Source organism: Vicugna pacos, chromosome 32, assembly GCF_048564905.1.
Source record: "Vicugna pacos chromosome 32, VicPac4, whole genome shotgun sequence".
NCBI classification, from domain to species: Eukaryota; Metazoa; Chordata; class Mammalia; order Artiodactyla; family Camelidae; genus Vicugna; species Vicugna pacos.
In genome coordinates this window covers 10,714,228-10,734,058 of record NC_133018.1, presented here as the reverse complement: position 1 = coordinate 10,734,058, position 19,831 = coordinate 10,714,228, and the positions used below count along the sequence as shown (strand labels likewise).

Sequence of the window (19,831 nt, the reverse complement as noted above, 5' to 3'; positions counted from 1 at the left end):
AGACACGGAAGCAGAGGGTGAGAAATGGCCACGACATGGACAGAGGTAAGGTGGGAGGGAGACACTCCTCTTGCCGGGGAGTGTCAGTGCAGGAAGGCCGGGAGGCTGGTCTCTGTGTGGTCCTCTGCCTGCCTTGGGGCTTAAAGGAACGTTGAACACCTGGGTGGCCGAGTTTGTGTTTTGTCTTCCAATTCCCTATTTTTGCTGCAAGTATTTCTCGTCTGTCTCAAATTGAGACACTTAGTAACCGCTGCTTGAGTGAGACTCTGATCTCTGAGTGGAGGGCATTGCCCAATTCAGCAGGCTCAACAGTTCAGGGACCTCACGGACCCACAGGGCACACAGACACAGCCAGGCCGGCCTTGTGGGAGGAACAGCCCTGTGCCTGCCACTGGAAGCAGGAGGGCCCCCTTCAGGGTGTGGGGCGGGGCATCTACCCATCCACCCCCAGACTCCAGGTTGCTCCCTGCACTCAGGGTGGAAGGAAGCCTGGCTCAGTGGTGGGGGGTGGAGTGTGGCCTGAGTTGACCTGCTTCTTGCTATTAAAACAGGGAGGAAGTCCTGCCCAAGTCCTGCAGCAGAGACAAGGGCACTGCCACCACCAGCAGGTTGTTTCCTGGGAGACTGGGAACGGGGGGGGGGGGGTCCTCTTGGGAGAAAAAACAGGTCCATTTGAGCTTTGTGCTTTGTGCCTCTGTCTTACGCATCCTCCCATCTCCACATCTCACAGATAAAGAACTGGCCCAGAAAGGGGTCGCCCAGCCTCTCAGTAGTGGGGCATCTGGGCTAGAACCCAGGCCAGAGACCTGGCTCACATCACCTGGGGAGGGCCTGTGTGGTGAGGAGAGGCCTGGTTCTCAAAGGCTGGCACTCCTCAGGTTACACCGGGCAGAGGCTGAAGTAACTCTGCACAAGTGCCCAAAGAACCCCTTCTGTATCGTCAAGAATGCTCGTGGTAACTGTCAGCCAGGAGGTTCAGTCTGTCTCGGGAGGGCCAGGTCAGCAGCGCGAGTAACAGCGCCACGCAGCTCGGTAACCACACATGCGGGAGTTCCCACGCACCAGCGTTCTCCACCGTAAACGCTTCCAGGGAGAAACGGAAGTCAGCATTTAGGGGAAAAAGATGAACAAAATGAACAGAAAGGAGCTGCAGTCTTTCGGGTCAGATAATAACCAACATAAAGTGAGAAAAAAAAGGGCTAAAGCACCACAGAGACGAGACGGTATCACAACATAAAATGAGACTTTCTCGTCCTCATCGCTGTGATGTTGATTAGTTCTGCTGTCTACCTAGAGGTAACCCTGAATGTGCAACAGAAATTATGTCATACGTTTATACAAACACAATTTTTAAAAGAAAAAAATTAGAAGCCAAACAAATGATAGTGGATAAATAATATATTTACACAATAAACTATGTATAGCAATAAGAAATGATTGCAGCTATGTGTTTTAAAAAATCAAAACCATAAAATAACAAATTTAGGAGAACAGAACTCATACAATGTCTGCTCTCAGATCACACTGGAATTAAACTAGAAAAATCAGTAACACACTTCTAAATAACCCAAGTCAAAGGAGAAGTCTCAAGAGAGATTTAAAAATATTTTAAACCAGATGAAAATGAAAACACAACTTATCAAAATGTGTGGGATGCAGTGAAAGCAGTGCTTAGAGGGAAATGTATAGAATTAAATGCATATGTTAGAAAAGAATAAAGATCTAAAATCAGTTTAAATTTCTACCTTACTAGGAAACTAGAAAAAGAGCAAATTAAATCCAAAGCAAACAATAAAAAAAGAAATAGTAAGAATTAGAGCAGAAATCAATGAAACTGAAAAGGAAATCAACAGAGAAAAATGAACAAAACCAAAAGATGGTTGAAAGATCAATAAATCAATAACCCTCTCGCCAGGCTAAGTAAAGAAGATACAAATTACTAATATCAGAAAGGAAGAGGGAACATCACTACACGGCCCATGGACATCAAAAGGATAATAAAAGAACACTTTGAACAACTCTGTGCCCACAGATTTGGTAACCTAGATGAAATGGACTTCCTTGAAAGACACAATCTGTCAAAATTCACACAAGAAGAAACAACCTGAGTAGGCCTACATCTATTAAATAAATTGAATCGATAATTAATAACCTTCCAAAATATAAAGCACCAGGCCCAGATGGGTTCACTGGTGAATTTTACCAAACATTTAAGGAAGAGAGTATACCGGGTCCCTACAATCTCTTCCAAAAGACTGAAGCAGAGGGAATACTTCCTAACCCATTCTATGAGGCCAGCATTACCCAAAAACCAAAACTAGATAAAGACATTACAAGAAAACTACAGACCAATGTCTCCAAAGAAACATAGATGCAAAAATCCTCAACAAAATATTAGCAAATTGAATCTAATAAAGTACAAAAAGAATTATACACCACAACCAAGTGAGATTTACCCCACATGTGTAAGACTGGTTCAACATTCAAATTTCAATTAATATAATCCATTACATTAGCAAGCTGAAAAAGAAAAATTACATGACCATTATCAACAGATGCAGAAAAAGCATCTGAAGAAATCCAACAGCCAATTATGATAAAACTTCTCAGCAAATGAAGAACAGAGAGGAACTTTTCAACTCGATAAAAAAAAAAAATCTATAAAACAAACAAGTTGTTAAAAACCACGTTTGCATCCTTTGAGGTAGATATTTTTTCCCTACAGTTCCCTTTTAGAACTTCTGAGTGATCATTAAGTCATAAAGTAAATACCCCTCTAAAATGAAGACATGACAATGTCAAACTCCCTAAAATAAAACTCCACGTGGCTTCATGGCTGAGTTTCGTCAGGGTCAGCAGGCACTGCTAAGGCTAATGCTTTTGAAGGCGTTATAATGATGCTCTGTATTTCATGAAGACAACACTACCTAAAAAAATACTCCTTATATCCATAATGAACTATGGATGTACTGAATGTATTTATTGCACCAATGGTTCCTTCGGTCCATGAGTTATGACTGGCTCTGGGCCTGCCAGTGCCGCCTGCTCACCTGTGTACTTTCTTGATTCCTGTCCCTGTTCTTGTTCAGTTGTGCACCTGCCCCAGGCCTAGCAGTGCATCCTCCCTGGAGAGAGCATGTGCTGAGTGAGCAAAAAGAGGAAAAGCTGTTCACATACAGAATGTATTAGGAGTGGCTTCAACACCATCTCTTCTAAATGAATTGAACTTTGTAGAAGCATCTGCTGCACAATGATCTATAAATCATTCGTTTTATAGTAAGTAGGAAAAGGCACTTAAGAATAATAAAACCAATATATGTGTATATACAGCCACAACACAGTCAACACACACGAGCTAAGAAGAGTATGTGCTATACCAGAAACAGTAGACGGTGGAAGCTCTAAATCTGGAAACAAAGGCTGAGGCTCAGTTGAGAGAGGGAAACATTTAAATATATTAGGGTAGAGAACCAGTATAATATAATCTTTAATGCTAATAAGATTACTCCCAGGCTTCAAAAACAAAAAACATGAAGAAATAAAAACTATTCAGTAAATATGTGAGTGCCTATTTAACAGGCATTCTGTCCACATCCATCCTATCCTGGAGCTCAAAACATGTATGATGGCCAGTAATTCTCTGTGGTTTACTTAGAAGAGACTCCAGTGGAAGTGAGAGGGGAGATAAGACCACTTTCAGAAGAAAAATGAATATAACCTAGAAAATGTGACCAGTCAGAGAAAATATCCAAACCTGTAAGAGGTGTGGATTTAATCAGTAAAAAACCTATCATTCTATGCAACCCACGTTGCAGCAATTAAGAAAAACAACAGTGACAAAGCTTGGAAGCAATGCCGTCAGTCTGGAACTTTATTTCACAATTAATGAACATCTGAAACGGGAAGTAAATACGAGCGTGCATAATGAAAGTGGTGCTCAGGGGATCACATCCAGAGAAATTTAAGACAAGGAAATGAAGAACAGATTAAGGATGCAGTATGCAGCTCAATTTGTTTCTACAGCACAATGGAAGTGAACAGCAATACTGCTTTTAGACTGGAGATTTTTTTTTAATAAACTCTGGTTTTTAATAACCTGGAACACAGCCCTGTAATTAGCTATAATTTACTGAGAGATGGAATCCTGAACACAGTATAATGAAAACTGAAACCTCAGAGGAAGAGTATGAAAAAAAATACAAGTCATAAAAATATGATTATTGCTGCAAGGAATTTACAGTTATTTATAGAGATTAATCTAGAACAATGTCACATTGATAGAACAGTGGGAAGAGAAATTTTTGGCTGATCTGTGGTTGAGTCTGATCTAGTTTCTTCAGGTTCGGCGCCCCTTCCTCTGGGCACATAAATCCAAGAAGGCTGCGTAGAGCTGAGCCCTTCCTCAGACACTGGAGGTCCAAGGCGTCCTGCCAGGTCAGCCAACCTGGTGACCTTCTGAGGCTCAGTTACATACATGTTGGGATCACTCCCCCGCCATGCAGTGCCCTATGGACATTCTACCAAAATGCTAATTTTTAAAGGAAGAAAGACTCATATCTCACCACCTTTCCAGAAAGCATCCATGGACCACATCAGACTGTCAGATTTCATCGTTCTTTTCTTCCAGAAAACCAGATGTGATCCTTTTGGGACCACTACATTAATAAACCCTGAAATTAATAAACTACACCAAGACCCACAAGTTTATTTTCAATAGAATAGTTAAATTTAAATGGCAATTTTTAAAAATCTAAAAATTTCTATCTCTGGCTGGAGTCCTCACTGGAGGCTGACCGTTAGGGGTAAACAACAGGAAACCACGTATCTGGTCATGGAACACAACTTGTAACTCCTGGCATTGATTTAGAATCTTCTGTTACTTATAAATATATTACAAGACTGTGACAGCACTGCCAGCATGTGAGTATAAAGCCCCTTTCTGGGATAAGAAGGGCACGAAAGGGCCTCTTGCTGGTGCGGCATATCCAGCACACCTTGAAGTCCGGCCAGACCCTCGCTCTGTTTAACTGTGAACCTGAACAGGCTCGGTGAGCTATGTTACAGTGACCCGAACCCGAGAACAGAACTTATAAAACTGTCTGGCAGCTGCATATCCGAGACCTCACCATCCTGGCTCTCTGTGCTTACGGTACCAACGGCATCAGTTCCAAGCAATTCTGGGATGTCCGTAAGGCTGAGACAAGAAAGAAACCGTAAGACTGATTAGGTCAGGAGTCTCTGGAGCACTGGAAATTAATCTCATTTCAAGAGCTAAAAACACAGTATATATGGCTGTTTTCATTTACAGCTAAAATGTCTTTGACCCTAAGCCATAAATGAGGCACCTTATTTTTTTTTTTTTCAGCACCAGCCCTAAGTAACAATTCACATGGCTCTGGGAGACCTTGACCTGAGACATTTACTGATCCATGATTAATTAAGTTTAGAAAATGCATAAACAGCAAGGTCCTGTATAACACAGGGAACCATAATCAATATCCTGTAATAGACCATAATGGAAAAGAATATGAAAAAGAATACATTTATATATAGATATAGATATAGATATATAGAGATATATACACACACACATATATATAATTGAATCACTGTGCTGTACACCAGAAACTAACACGATACTGTAAATCAACTATACTTCAATAAAAAATAGATAAATAAAAAGAAAAAAGAAGAAAAGAACATGCCATTCCCCGCACCTCAGGAGCTCCAGCCAGTCAGGACCCTGAGGTTCTGCAGCAGCCGGAGCACCTGCTCTGACTGTTCCATCAGCTTCCCAGACTGATCTGACCACGAGGGAGCCAGCCTCTGTCTGGCAGCGCTTTAGAGCAGCAAGGTGGCCAGAGGGGCCTGGTAAAGGAGGGGCAGAGGAGACACGCCCGCTGGGCCCTCAGTCAGTTCCCAGGTGCTTTACTCATCAGCTCCCTGGAAGCAGGGGTGACGGCCTTTGCTTCTCTGTGCTCCCCTGGCACCCTGCGCTGGGGGTCACTCAAGTACTTTGAGAGACAGGGAAAGAAGGAGAGAAGAGGTCCAGAGGTGCCGAGAGCAGGAGAGGAAGGGAACCAGGCCCTGTTCCCCTGGCCAGGCTCTGCCGTCTGGACAAATGGGACCCAGCACCACTGCGCCCCCAGCCCTCACCAGCCATGCCAAGGCCCTTCTTGGAGTGCCCTCTGTCCCCAGCAAGGTTGCCAGGCAGGCCGCTGAGCTGTCAGGATCACAGTCCCTGGGCTACAGAGGCAGGAGCCAGAGCAACCAAGGCCTGTTTGAGGCCCAACCAAGGACTGAAACAGACTCCATGTTGAGGTTCCCTACCAGCTGAGAAAGGAAGAAATACAAGAGAAGAGGAGCAGGAAAGAATCCGAGCTGCTGGGAAGCAGCGCCGAGCCCTGTGAACGGGCCTGGGAGAGCAGGGCTGGGCTGAGTGGCGCGGCGGCAGCGCCCATCCCCGGCCGGCTCCCTACCTTGGGCCGGTAGCCCTGCTGGGCCATCATCTTCGCCTCCTGCTGCAGCAGGGTATCCGTGAGCTGCTCTGCCTGCCTCGCCTCCTCTTCCTCCTCCTCCTCCTGCTGTTCCGCTTCCCACGCCTGCAGCTGGCGCTCTGCAACCTGGGCACCGAGGGCAAAGTCACCCCGGGACTGGCTACGGGGCAGAGCGCTGCCTCCAATCCGGAGGGACAGCTGGGGTCCCCCCGCTGGAGCATCAGCACTCAGCACAAGTGGTGGCGGTGCCCTCACAGGAAGGACATTCCCGGCACCAGAGAGGCTATGTGTGTGGTACTATGTACCTTATAAAAAGCTCTGGACGTGACTGCGTGTTTGGAAGATTCTTTTGTGTTGACTCTTAGGTACTCAATTGAATTAAAAAAGTCCCGGGGCCAGTGAGCCACCTGCCTGCAGATGCAGACAGGAGAGCAAGATGCGGGACGGTCACGGCAGCCTTGTTCCACCTGACACGGAGACCTGGAGTGGAGCTGGAGCTACAATCGGGAGGGGCACGGTTCCCGCGGGAAATAAAAAAAGGGATGCCCTGAGCCCCAAGATGTGGGCTTCCTGGACAAGGTCCAGGCCGTGGAGGAAGTCAGGGTCTCTGCGACCTGTGCCATGAGGACGCGGGAGCCCCGGCAGGGCCTGCTGCCCGCCGCTCTCATCCCCTCGTTGGGGCCGCCTCCCTGGCCCAGGGCTTAGCCCCACCTGGGCTCCCAGCTCCCGCTTCCTGGCCGACTTCAGTTCTTCGCTCTCCTCCTTCTCACGACGAGCTGACTCTCTTGCCTCCTCAAGATTTCGAATGAGTTGCTCCCTGTGTCTGAGGGATTCCTCTTGGGCCTGTCGGTTTTGTTCAATCTTCTCCTGTATTTGTTGTTGTCTCCCTGTCAGAACCTAGCCTCAGCAGAAAGAAAAGGGGAGGGTGTCAGTTAGACTTTAACAGGTGCCTGTTCTACCAGCTGTGGACAGTCTGCAGCTGCAGCGACACCGAGACGCAGCCTAGTCCTCAGCCTCAGGCCCGGACGCACCAGACGAAGGCAAGCCAGGCTACAGGATCAGCCCAAGCACCATCAGCCACGTCCCCACCACGCCCGTCACACACAGGGTGTGCGCGGACTGTGTGCGCGGAGACGCCGAGCACCAGAGGTGAGAGCAGGCGGGGCAGAGCTCCCTCCCGAGGGCGCACGCACAGCTCTCCTATCAGTGAGTACTAGAGAAAGAAAGAAACCACAAGCCACGCAGATGACCAGAGGTAGAGTCTGGGTCACCCTGCCAACCTTGTGGATGTAAACTTCCTGCTCAGAGCAGCTGAAACCTGCTGTGTTTGAGACTTGGCCACAGCACAAGATCACATCCAGATCAGGGTCAGGACTTGGGAACTAGGAACAGTGGGAGGCCACCTGCCATAACCAACAGTCATGCTCTCCAGAGGGGGCATGTAACATGTCCACGATGAGGAGGAACATTTTAAATGAGGGGGAATCAGAAGATGCTCAGGAATATCTGGTATTCATGTAAGGAAGAAGCATCAGTTGGGGCCTGATTTCCCACGGATTCTAAAATGTAGCATGCTGGCCTGCAGAATATAATTCCCATTTTAACCCACCTTAAGATAACTTTCCTTAAAAACTAAAAATAGTTACCAAATGATTCAGCAATTCCATTCCTGCACATTTATCTGGAGAAAACCCAAATTTGAAAAGATACATGCACCCCAATGTTCACAGCAGCATTATTTACAACAGCCAAGACATGGAAGCAACTTAAATGTCCACTGACAGATGACAGGATACAGAAATTATGGTGTGTGTGTATATATATGTATCTATACAATGAAATACCACTCAGCCATTAAAAAAGAATGAAATAATGCCATTTACAGCAAATGGACCTAGATGTTACCATGCTAAGCAAAGTAAGTCAGACAGAGAAAGACAAATATATCACTTATATGTAGAATCTTAGAAAAATGACACAAATGAACTTATTTACAAAACAGAAACAGACTCACAGACATAGAAAATAAACTTACGGTTACCAAAGGGGAAGAGGGGGTGGGGAAGGATAAATTAAGAGTTTGCATTTAGCAGATACAAACTACTACATATAAAATAAACAAAGTCCGGCTGTACAGTACAGGGAACTATGTTCAATAGCTTGTAATAACCTATAATGACAAAGTATATATACACGTATAACTGAAGCGCTATGCTGTCCACCATGGAAACAGCAGCACAGAAGGAAATGAACAGTGGCTATGCGGGTGATGGGAGTCTGGGTGACTTTTTTTTGTTTTTACTTTTCTATACTGAATTCTTTTTAATAAGCTTGTATTACTTTTATAATGATACTAAAAGTCTACTAAAAGTAACCAGAGGGGACTCAGTTCCCAGGACATCTGGCAGGGTCGGCAGTGGCTGCTAACCCCCCGGGCCCCCACCCCAGGCTGGCCCACGTCCCTTGCAGCCGGGACCATTACCTCGCTCATCAGCCGGTCTCGAGCGCTCCTCTCACGGGCCCACTCTGCCTCTCTCTTCTCCCACATTTCCTTGGCCTCCTCCCTAGGGAGACACGGAGCGGATGACAGCAGGCTCCTTACCACCACCGACGGCAGAAGACAACCAAAGAACCAACAGGGCTGCAGAGCACCAGGTCGCACACGCCTCTGCGGGGCCAGCCTTCACACAGGCCTTCAGCAGACCCCAGTTAAGGACAGTGTCACAGCATCACTGTCGTAAGTACTTTAAGTTTCCTTTTTTCAAACTCCACCTCCTTACAGAAAGCACTTGTGATGACGGGCACCCGGGACATTTAAACACTGAACTGACTGAAACCATCGGGACTCTGGGGAGGAGGAGGGCACTGCAGGTGCCTGAGCTCTGTCACCACGTTCCTGGGGTCACTCTAGCTCACCCTGTGACCTGGGGCAAGTGAGTGACCACCTCAAGTCCCCGTGACCCAAGAACTCTGTGACCCTAGCACTTGGCTGGATGTCAGGATTAAACCGGATGAGGACAGTTAAGAACTGAGCACGGTGTCTGGCACACAGTAAGTGCTCAGCAAATGTTACCTGTTACCCCATTACTTCAATCTAATTTTTAGGATCTAGATCTATTTACATAGACCCAAGAAGCATTCAACATCTCTAAGATCTATAAAAATTTCCTTTCGAATTTCTAAGATTTCAGATGCACAGATCCTTACTCTAAGCCCTAACAGCTTCCACCTGACATAACCCGAGGGAGACACCCCGCAAGCCAGGTCCATTAGCAAGGATGTGCGCCTCACGAATGATGGGCCAGATGGACCAAGTAACAAGGTCAGGCGTTTTAACAACAGCAGGCGACCCTCATGGCGACCTGCTGACCTGCAGGGATCCAGGTACCAGAGGAGAGGCCAGGACGCCACCTCTCACCTCAGCAGCGTCTGCAGCTCTGCCTCCCGCGCCCTCTCCAGCTGCAGCTGCTCCTCGATGACCTGCTTCATCCACGCCACGTCGGCCAGGGCCTGCTCCCGCCGGGCAAGGTGTGCGCGCTGGTTCTCGTCCTCCTCCTCCAGCAGCGCCTGCAGGATGCGCCTGTCCGCCTCCTGGAGGAAGAGGAGGAAGTGCCGTGGGCCGGATGCCCGGCCCCACAGGCAGCGCCACTTTATGCCCCTGCCAGCTCCTCTCCTGTCTGGGACTGACTGATCAGTCGATTGACTGGCACTGAAAACAGGCATTCTTGATGCTTCCTAATGCTCTCCATACAGACGGGAGGACGTGGGCTGCTTCCAGAGCTGCCCGGGTATGATCGCTTAGGGACGGTTTAGGTGCCACAGGGGCCCAGGAGCTCCTCTCTGCCCACAGGGAGAGACCCTCTGCCAGCACACGCATGTCCCTGCCCCTGGACACGTCTGGGAGCACAGCTTTTCAGAACAGAATCCGGCAGCAATCCCACAGGCTGCACAAAATGCTCACTGAGCTGCCCTGTAAGAGGGAAGCCGGCCAGGTGAAGGGCCACTCTCCTGTCCGGTCTCACTGAGGGAGCCCGTCAGAACAGCTGCCAAGAATACCGAACAGCTAGTCAAAAAGAACAAACTTGATCTAAGAACACGGGTCCTAAAGGCTAAGGTCTACCGTTAGGTAGATATGCTGGACACTGCCGCTTCCAGCACAGTTAAAAACAAAACCAAAAAATCCCCCAAACTCACCGCCTCCGTGTATGCGTGTGCGTGTAAATACAGTTGACTCTTCAACAACGTGGGTCTGAACAGTGTGGGTCCACTTACAGGTTTTTTCCATTAAGTACAGCACTTGTGTTTTCATTTTACAGATCTTTAAACTAACCAAATGTGGAGAAAAGAGTCTGATTAGAGACTGTAGTATGTGGACTCAAATGAACTGGGGTTTGAGTCCTGATTCTGACCGAGCCGTTTCAGCTCCCTGCTCCTGGGTGAGATATTTATCAGTTCCTTTGTGTCTGAGGCAGAGATGGCAGAACCAGGATTTCCGACTGCTGGGGGAACAGGGGAGCTTAGCCCCCATGTGGTTCAAGAGTCAACTGTATATCCAGAAAGACGCACACCCAGACAGACAGCTCTGGGGAGGGGCCTGGACTGCGGGCGCTGCTGGTCAACGGGGAATCTCACTTAGTGTTTTCTTACGAGAACACGCTCATTACTGAGCAATGGAAAACAGTTTTCAAAGATGGAAGAAACCCCAGGCTGTCACTTCAGACTCACCAATTCCTCTTGGATCTGCTGTGTACGTCTGTTGAGTTGCACGTTATACTGATGTCTCAAAAAGCGTCTAGAAATGAGAAAATACGGTTTGCCTTCAGTGTTTCATAAAGAATTAAACAGGTTAGATGGCTACTTTCTATAGACTGTATCCCTCCTGGCTTCAGGGACACCAGTGCAAGTCTGAGGAAGGGAGAGGCCAGCCCGCCGGGGAAGCGCAGGCGAGGGGCTGGGGGCCCTTCCCACACGCACCCCAGCTCTGCCTTCTGCCGCAGGGCCGCCATCTGCTTCCTCTCTTCCTCCAGCCTCTCCAGCTCCCAGCGCTGCTTCAGCAGATTCTCCTGCTCCTTCTTCAGTTTCGTAGCCTGTGGTTGTGAGACAGTAAACCCAGTTACGCTCCTCAGACTCACAGCTTCCTCCATCCCTCCTCTCCATCTGCAGCTGCCGTGACACGACAGGACGACCTGGCCACCTGGTGCTCAGAACCCCCTCCCGCCTCCGGGGCCCTGAGGCCTTTCCCAGCCCCACCAACAAGGCTGAGCCCCCTGCTCGAGCTCCCACAGGACCCTGCACGGTCCACGCCTTACTGTGATTAACATCTGTCTCCCCTGACACAGCTTCCACCATGAAGGCCAGGACTGTGGGCCTTGCTCCCAGCAGCACCTCGAGCAGCCATCCCAGGGCTCAGCACCTGGAGTAAGATCTAGTTCTTGGATCATTCAGGCCTGGGGAAGGGGTGAGGGGGTGCTCCCCTCGCCCAACTGGGAAGATCCAGCTCCTCAGAGAAACTGCACAGCACTCTCAAAACAGCCTCCTGGACCAAAGAGCCTCATGGCTTGTGCCCTGGCACCCACAACCTGCTGCCGGGAGAGCTGAGCGCCAGATCGTCAGCCTGGGTGTGGTCTACTTAGTGCACTTACAGCCCAAGCTCTAAGGAGGCTCTCAGACAGCAGGTCCCTATGCACGCCTGAGAGGACAGGTGCTCTCTCCTGAGCGTTCACGCTGCAGAACCTGGGCACACGAGCTGGGAGCACAGAAGGACCACACGGAGGGGATGCACGTCAGGAGGGGGAGCCCAGGGTCGGTCCACTTCTCAGAACCACCTCCCCGACAGGATCTCTGTTTAGAGCAGCTTTCTAAGTGCCCACTTGTAACAAGCAGCAGCTGCAGGCGAGGCCCTGGTGGCCGGGCTGGCCCTTACCTCCATCTCCTTCACCTTCAGCTCCTCCATCTGCTGGCGCAGCGCCTCCGCCTGCAGCTTCTCCTCCAGCTGCCTCCTCTCCTCCTCGGCTCTCATCCGTTCCAGCGCTTCCCTCCGGGCCGTCTCGTACTCGTTTTCATACTGCTTTTCCTCTTCCTCTTTGGCAGTGTCTTGCTGCATGGGGCCAAAGGAACCAGGGGTCAGTGTCTGCAGCACGGAGTCAGTAAAGATCCAGGGCCCGGTCCTCATTCCCACGCGTCCACACCCAAGGAGGCCATGCCACATGTAAGCTGTGTGATCTGGTGAGGGTGCATCTTCCTGAGCTCGGTTCTCCCTGGGGGAAGCATGGGAGTGGTGCTGCCCTCAGAGACGAGGCTGGGCGGGCGCTCAGCACAATGCCTGGCACAGAGGAGGGACTCGAGAACCCCGGGGTCCCTTCCCCTCCCACAAGTCAACAAGACACTTTCCAAAGTGAACCCAGAGGCAAAGCGGTGGGTCCATGGAGGTGTGGACTTTTATGCCCAGAGGCTGCTGTAAACCAGTGATGTAACCTCTATGATGTAAATTACACCAAAAGAGGGTGCCAGCAACAAAAACCACCTTAAGGATGCATGTTCCATCTAACATCGACCAGCCCTGGTCCTCTGGTCTCACCCTGCCCCGGGAGTGATCACATAGGATTCTAGTCTGTGTAAGAGCAACAAACATTCAGTTTTAACGTGTTAAGTAAACGGAGAAAAAGTCTATTCCTGGATTGGAGTTATTAACACCAAAACAAGGAACAAATTCAAGGACATGTCTCCCACTACAGCACGTGGGACTATTGCCAGAGCCATATACCACACCTGTCTTTTTTCTTCTTTCTGTGTTTCCCAGGAGTTTATCACATGCTTCCTGTGAAGGTCTAGTTCAATCTGAGGATGAGAAGAGGGAGAACATTAGCTTCCTCACTGGTTCATCAGACAGACACTCACTGCAGCGCACAGCACCAAGCCCTCAAGTGCGGCCCAGGTGTCTTACAAGGAGGTACATGTAAGACCCAACATGACACAGTCTGAATGCAAGTCAATTAGGAAAGCAAAGGACCAGGCAATTCTAAACACACTGAGTTGGAACAAAGTAGCAGAAGCTTCTCCTGGTAGCCTTGGGGCTAAGCGGAAACAGGTCAGCAGACACTGACATAGAAATCCAATCTCAAAGGCCACCCCCTTTGGTCTAAAGCCTGCCAGGCCCCGGGGCAGCAGGAGCTGGGTGAGGAGCAGACTCAACCTTTGGCCTGGCTCTCCAGCACTTCCTCTGCAAAGCGGCAGCTGTAAAAACATGCACGCTTTGCATCAAGAGATGCAACAAATTTGGGGTATTACAAAGAGATTTGGACTTAAACAAATTTTTGGATCAGAAAATGAATTGCAACACGGTCTAAAAGCTTTTGTTTGGGAAATTGTTTACGGAAGTTTTAAATTTCTTTCTCAACTTAAAAATGTAAACATTTGCAACTAACTTGAATGTTCTGAATATAAACATCTGCATACATGACTTTAGAGCATCCAATGAAATCGACAAATGGCAGGGGACAGGCGTCGTCCCCTGGTTTACTGCTATCACTTGTGCCTGGCAATTTCTCTGCGTAATTATAGATACATCAGTTAACACCACCAAACAGATACACAAATTGTGGACTGAAGTAAATGAATGATACTCGTCATGGGATTCTCAAGGACTGGTCCCCCTTCCTCCTGCCACCCCAGTTCAGACCCTGACTGTCACTCACCTGGGCTGCAGTGGCAACCCCTTAATTGACAGCCCCCCTTCCTGCCCACCTCAACACTGCTGCTGAAACTGCTGCTCCCCAAAATTCAGCTGGGACCCTGCTACACCTCTGCTTAAAATCACAAAGGCACTCCCCAGTGCTTCCAGAGGATGGCCACACAAGGCCATCCAGGGTGGCCCTGTCTGCCTGCCCAGCCTCAGCTCTTGGTGTTCCCCCACCCTATCTAATATCCCAACCTCCCAGCCACTTGTAGCTTCTAAACAACCGAATGAAACCAATCTGATGGGGTGCTTTTCTCAAAGTGGCTGCAGTGTTCTGTTTCACCCCAGCACAAGATGCAAGTCTGAAAACAAGACGGGAAACATGATTTCATCTACTTAGGCAAATCAACAAAAAGAACTCCTTGGTTTTTACCTCTCGAAGTTTGGGGTCGTTCTTTTTCCAGTGTTCATACAAAAGTTGTTCAGCAATCTGTCAAGAAAACACAAAGAGGGAAGCCTGATGTTGCTTTTCCAATCCGCTGACATTCTGGATACCCCAACAGTGGAGGTCAGCTCAGGCTAAGAGCCCCTCCACCGGCACGCCGTCCGTGCACCTGCCCTGCAGACCGCCCTTGTGCCTCACACCCACTGCGCTGGGAGCCAGACGCCTGACTGGAACCGCACAACACCGACAAATGACTCTTACACTAGTGACGATGCTACTGATGGGTCCAAAATGCTAAAGATCTGTATCAAAATACACAGCAGGCTTAAAAACACAGACGGGGGCTCACCATCACGCAACAACTACTTTGGAAGATAAGATATACCCGTCCCAGCCCTTTGTGGGACCACAGAACTAGAATAAGAAAAAGGACTCAGATGTGATGATTTAAGGGGCCATAGAGAATAGAGATGACTCATGGAAATGAAGAAATCAGAGTAAGCGCTTTTCCTTGCTGGCTATGGAGTGAACTGACGTCTTGTCAGCTCAGAGTGCCCAAGGGTGACCCCACACAGCATCCCTGACAGGCCGGGGACACCTGCTCCGCAAAGTTACCAGTTTCCTTTGCTCTTCTCGGGCCGACTTCAGATTCTCATGCCGCTCCCGGATTCTTCTTTCCCTCAAGTTCATGCTCAGCCTCAGCTCCTCCAGTTCTCGGGCCAGCAGGTCCTGCTCCTCCAGCAGAAGCTGCCTAAGTCTCTGCCGTCGGGCCTCTAGACGCCTCCTCCCCTCCTCCTTCATCTTCTCCCTCTGGTAGGCGTGCATGCTGGGGGAGAAGGAGCCACCATAAACCAGCCGTGAAGCAGCCACATGGGGAACGCAACGCTCTGCCTTGTGGGTGAAAGAGGCTGAGGTGGACATAACCTGGTGACGTGGGAAGGTGTCCTCTGGCCAAAGTGAAGAGAGCAGGTGGTGGAGCACTGTGCATAACAGAATCTTATTTTTGCAATAAGAAACATATAGTGGGCTTATATATGCATATGATAAGAGTGCTAGCTAATATTATTTGAGCAGTTACCACATACCAGGTACTACATACATGGACGGTGTTATATTAATCACCACAGAAATCCTATAAAGTAATTCTGTTTCAGCCCCATTTCCCTGATGAGGAAACTGAGGCTCATTCATATAGTAGGTGTCCATCTAGGTCTGTCTGACTCCAAAACCTATTTTTTTTTAACTTTTTGTTTTAGGGGAAGAGTAATTTGATTGATTGATTGATTGATTCTAATGGCTGATTGAACCCAGGACCTCGTGCATGCTAGGAATGCATTCTACCACTGAGCTATCCACCCCCCTCAAAGCCTATGCTTTTAACTTCCATGTTTTCACATGTATTTCTATACAGATGGGCATATATGTGTAAATATATTCACACACAAACACAAATGGGGAGAAGTATGGGAGGATATGCATCAAACTGTTAATTGTGGTTCTCTCCTGGGGATTTGGGGTTACAAGGAGACTTCCAGATTCTACATGCATTTTTTGTCGTTTTATGTTTTTTCAGCGTAAATGTGTTACTTCACTGATGATCTTTTTTTCAATTTCCAGTTGGAAAAACATCCACCGTGCAGATAATCTGCACGGTCCCGCAAATCCCTTGAGACCGCATGCTGGCCAGCCACACTCCCCCAGGTCTTTAAGGTCACATCTGATCAGCAAGTGGCCCTTCAGCTCTCACCAGTCGTGGTCACCACACAGTTACCTCCGCTGGTAGGAGGTCTTGGAGCTCCATTCTGCTTGTTTGGAGCTGCAGATGTCCGACACCTTGAAGTAGCGGCTGTTCTGATCCCACTGCTGCCGCAGCCGGGCCTCCTGCTCTCGGTGTCGCTGTCGCGCTGCCTGCTGATCCAGGAGCCTCCAGCTGCACCAGGAGGAGGGCAGTGTGGGGAGTGCCATCTGAGGAGACCAGCAGTGGAAAAAAAGGTAGCCTGCTGCAACCTGTCATCCCTTTAATGCACGGGCCTCACCCCCTGGGTGTACATTGGAATCGCCTGGTAGAACCTGGGCCCCCCTCCAAACCAACTAAATCAAAAAAGTCTTAGTGTGAACCTCCAGGCATCAGAATTTAAAAAATGACTTGCCAACAGAGCGGCAAATCATCCACTTTAGTAAACCTGGACTGCACCCAGCTGTGAGCCAGAAGTCATCAAGGGCCCTGCACTGCAGACAGACAGGAAACCAGTCCTGGCAATGCTCGACAAGCACACTGGGGACTTCTATGTTCTGCATAAAGTAACGGAGATAGTAATTTACAGAGTATGTATATGTACCAAGTTCTCCACATATATGACTTTCTTCATTGTTACGATCACACCATTATTTATTTGGCCAGTGAGGAACCGTTAAGTTCAAAGAGGTAAAAGGACTTGCTAGAAATCACAAAGCCAGGAAGTAAAGGAAATTTGTAAGAGCTGGGATCCTAAATCATGCCAGTCTGAGTTGAGGGCCCAGGCTTTAAAGACTGCAAGAGGCTGCCTGTTGGGACCAACATGCCCTGGCTTTGACAACCCCCAGAGAGGGGCCCAAGCCAGGTGTCACAGCTGTAAGTGTTCTGGGTTAGCGTGGACAGAGCTCCTTCATTTTACAGATGGAGAAGCTACCACCTGGAGAGCAAAGTTGATTTGCACAAATCAAAGAGCAATCTGGGGACACCACTGGAGACTTGAAAGCAGTCTCACTCCAGACACCTTTTCCCCTCGTCCCAAAGCTGTCCCCACATGCAGGGTCTTCACAGTGCCCGGCTATGACAGGGTTTAAGGAGATTTTTTTGAATAAGCAAACAGACCTGGGCCCACACCAAGTCTCAAACTCAGAGGAAAACAATCTGCGTCTACGGACCAGCTGAGCCTGAGGCTGCCAGTTTATGACCTGTCTTCAGACTGTGGCAAGCTTGACAAACTCTGTTCCTTGCCCTGTGAGCCGCCCGAGGATGAATCTTTGCACTTAAGTCAAGACACTTAAGATTCTGGTCCCGGATGGGCCACCCACCAGCTGGGCTGCTCCTTGAACAAGTCGCATCCTTCCCTCAGCCTCAACATGCAAATATGACGACGGAAACGGTTGCAGACAGAAGTGTCCGCCTCAGAGCGCGCCGGGAGCAGAGTGAGGACGAGAGCCGAACGCCCAGGCGCCCTGCCCTCGCGTCCCGGGACGGCGGGCGCGCTTCCCGCCAGCGCGGGGCCGCCTGCGGCGGCTTTCTGCTCCTCCGGGCCCCAGCGTCGGCTCCTGGCCGATCCCAAAGCCCCGACTCACATTTCTCTGCGCCCCGGAGTTTCCGAAGACTGCTGCAACCCGTGATCCCGCAGACTTCCAGCAAGACCTGCTTGGCTCGCTGGGCTTCGGGGAGCTATGCACCTACGTCCGCCGTTTCACCGCTCGTTGCCGGGGCAACGGGCCGACGACGGAGCGCCGCGAGGGCCAAGCCTCCTCCAGCGCGATTACTAGACGCACAGAGAGGAAAAAGGAGGCTGTGGGTTTTTTCTCTGGCGCCCCCGTGTGGTGGGCGGGAGCTCAATTGCAAACATTACTAGTCCAGGAAACAGAGAAGGAAAGAGGAAAAGAATCGTTCACTACACGACATTCAGGATTGTGGTTACCTGGCGGGGATGAACGTGAGGAAGGAGGAGGGAGGCGGAGTCAGTGGGATATTATAAGCCTGGCTGCACACCAGAATCACCTGGGAACCTCTTAAAAATCCAGGTGCCCTGGGTAGGGAGGGTATGTCTCAGCGGTAGAGCTGCCTGCTTAGAGTGAGGTCTTGGGTTCAATCCCCAGTGCCACCCTTAAAAATAAACAAATAAACCTAATTAACAGCCCCCGCCTCGGGGAAAAAATCCAGATGCCCAAACCAAACTCCGGACAAATCCCATCGGGCTCCCAGAGGGTATCAGTGGTTGTCAAGCTCCCCAGGTGCGTTTGTGCTTGGTAAACCAACCGTTGGTATGAGTAGGTACAAGTTATTGGTAACTTTCTAAGGTGGTGGTGGGGCCAAGGGTGATCATTCTGTTTGTGTGTTTAATAACTCACATGTGTCCCATGTATTATTTGAGGTATCAACTATTACATTAAACAAGCAAATAAAAATATTCACTCTTTCATTCATGGTCTTTCCATTTTCCCATCCTTGTCTTCATTTATTCATTCCTTCATTCCTTTATTCATTTCTGTATTTTTCCTGGATGCAGTATAATGTCCTGTTGAACCTCATAGCCTCTCTTCCAGCCATGCTTGTTGTGTGGTCTTGGATGGGTCACTTCATCACACTGTGCCTCAGCACTCCTGTCTGTGAAATGAAAATGTTAAAGTAATTAAACAGGAGGCTATTAGACTGGGAGGCTCTGACACATCAGTGGCCCATGCAAGCAAATTGAAACCCAGGCCCAGAGCGCTCTAATTCGAGAAAATGGAACTTACCAATCCCAGACAACCAGTAACTAGGCTTCCCCAAGCAAGACAACCATGTAAGCTATAGCCCACTTTTCTATAAAAACCTCTCCTAGGTCCTGCTGGTAGAGCAGTCCTGATCACCTGCCTGATTCAAATCAATACGTTTTGAAAATTTTACTGTGCCTCAATTTTATCTTTAAGCGAGAATTCTATCAATGCTGCTTTCTAGATTTGCCCCTGTGAGACGAAATGAAGGTTTCAGTGGAGGGCGCCCAGAAAGCAGAGCACCTGGTGCATCTCAGGTAAGCACGCCCTCTCACATCTCTCTTTTTTTGACACCTGTTTACTCAGCATCTGCCCTGCCCCAGGCATGAGGTTCCCCAGGGTTACCTACTCTGATTGGTCCCAAACTCTTTGGCCAAGCTCACGGCCGCTCTTCCATATTATGTTCCCAGTGGCAAGGGGAAGCAGCTACCCTCTCTGATCAGCCCAGCCAGAGCTCCCATGCAACAGAAGAGCCCAATAAATAAATTCTCTTTGGAGGGCCTCCTTGAGTGTGGGAGGAACTTCAGACATAAGTGAATTGTGTTGTAGGAGACTTGCCTTCAGGTTCTGATTTTGTGCCTCTTGGGCAAGGGCTTTCCACAGTCTGGGCCTCAGTTGCCTCATCTGTATCATGACCTTAAAGGACCAAACAGGCCACACTAATGGGATCGAGGGCCTAGGGCTTGACTGGCCTGGTGCTGAAAACCTGGGGCA

At 49.1% G+C, this 19,831-nt stretch overlaps 1 protein-coding gene across 1 annotated transcript; it reads right to left on the bottom strand.

Annotated features, from left to right (window-relative positions):
• Positions 1-1,383: 1,383 nt before the first annotated feature.
• On the bottom strand, positions 1,384-18,069 carry TCHP (trichoplein keratin filament binding). Its single transcript, XM_006204768.4, has 13 exons — positions 17,939-18,069; positions 16,389-16,582; positions 15,233-15,443; positions 14,606-14,662; positions 13,266-13,334; positions 12,421-12,594; positions 11,472-11,584; positions 11,223-11,289; positions 9,916-10,088; positions 8,980-9,061; positions 7,209-7,394; positions 6,480-6,623; positions 1,384-5,194 (listed from the first exon to the last, which is right to left on the bottom strand). Exons 2-13 carry the CDS (start codon positions 16,580-16,582, stop codon positions 5,162-5,164), a joined length of 1,503 nt encoding a protein of 500 aa, XP_006204830.1. The 5' UTR covers positions 17,939-18,069; the 3' UTR covers positions 1,384-5,161.
• Positions 18,070-19,831: the final 1,762 nt, after the last annotated feature.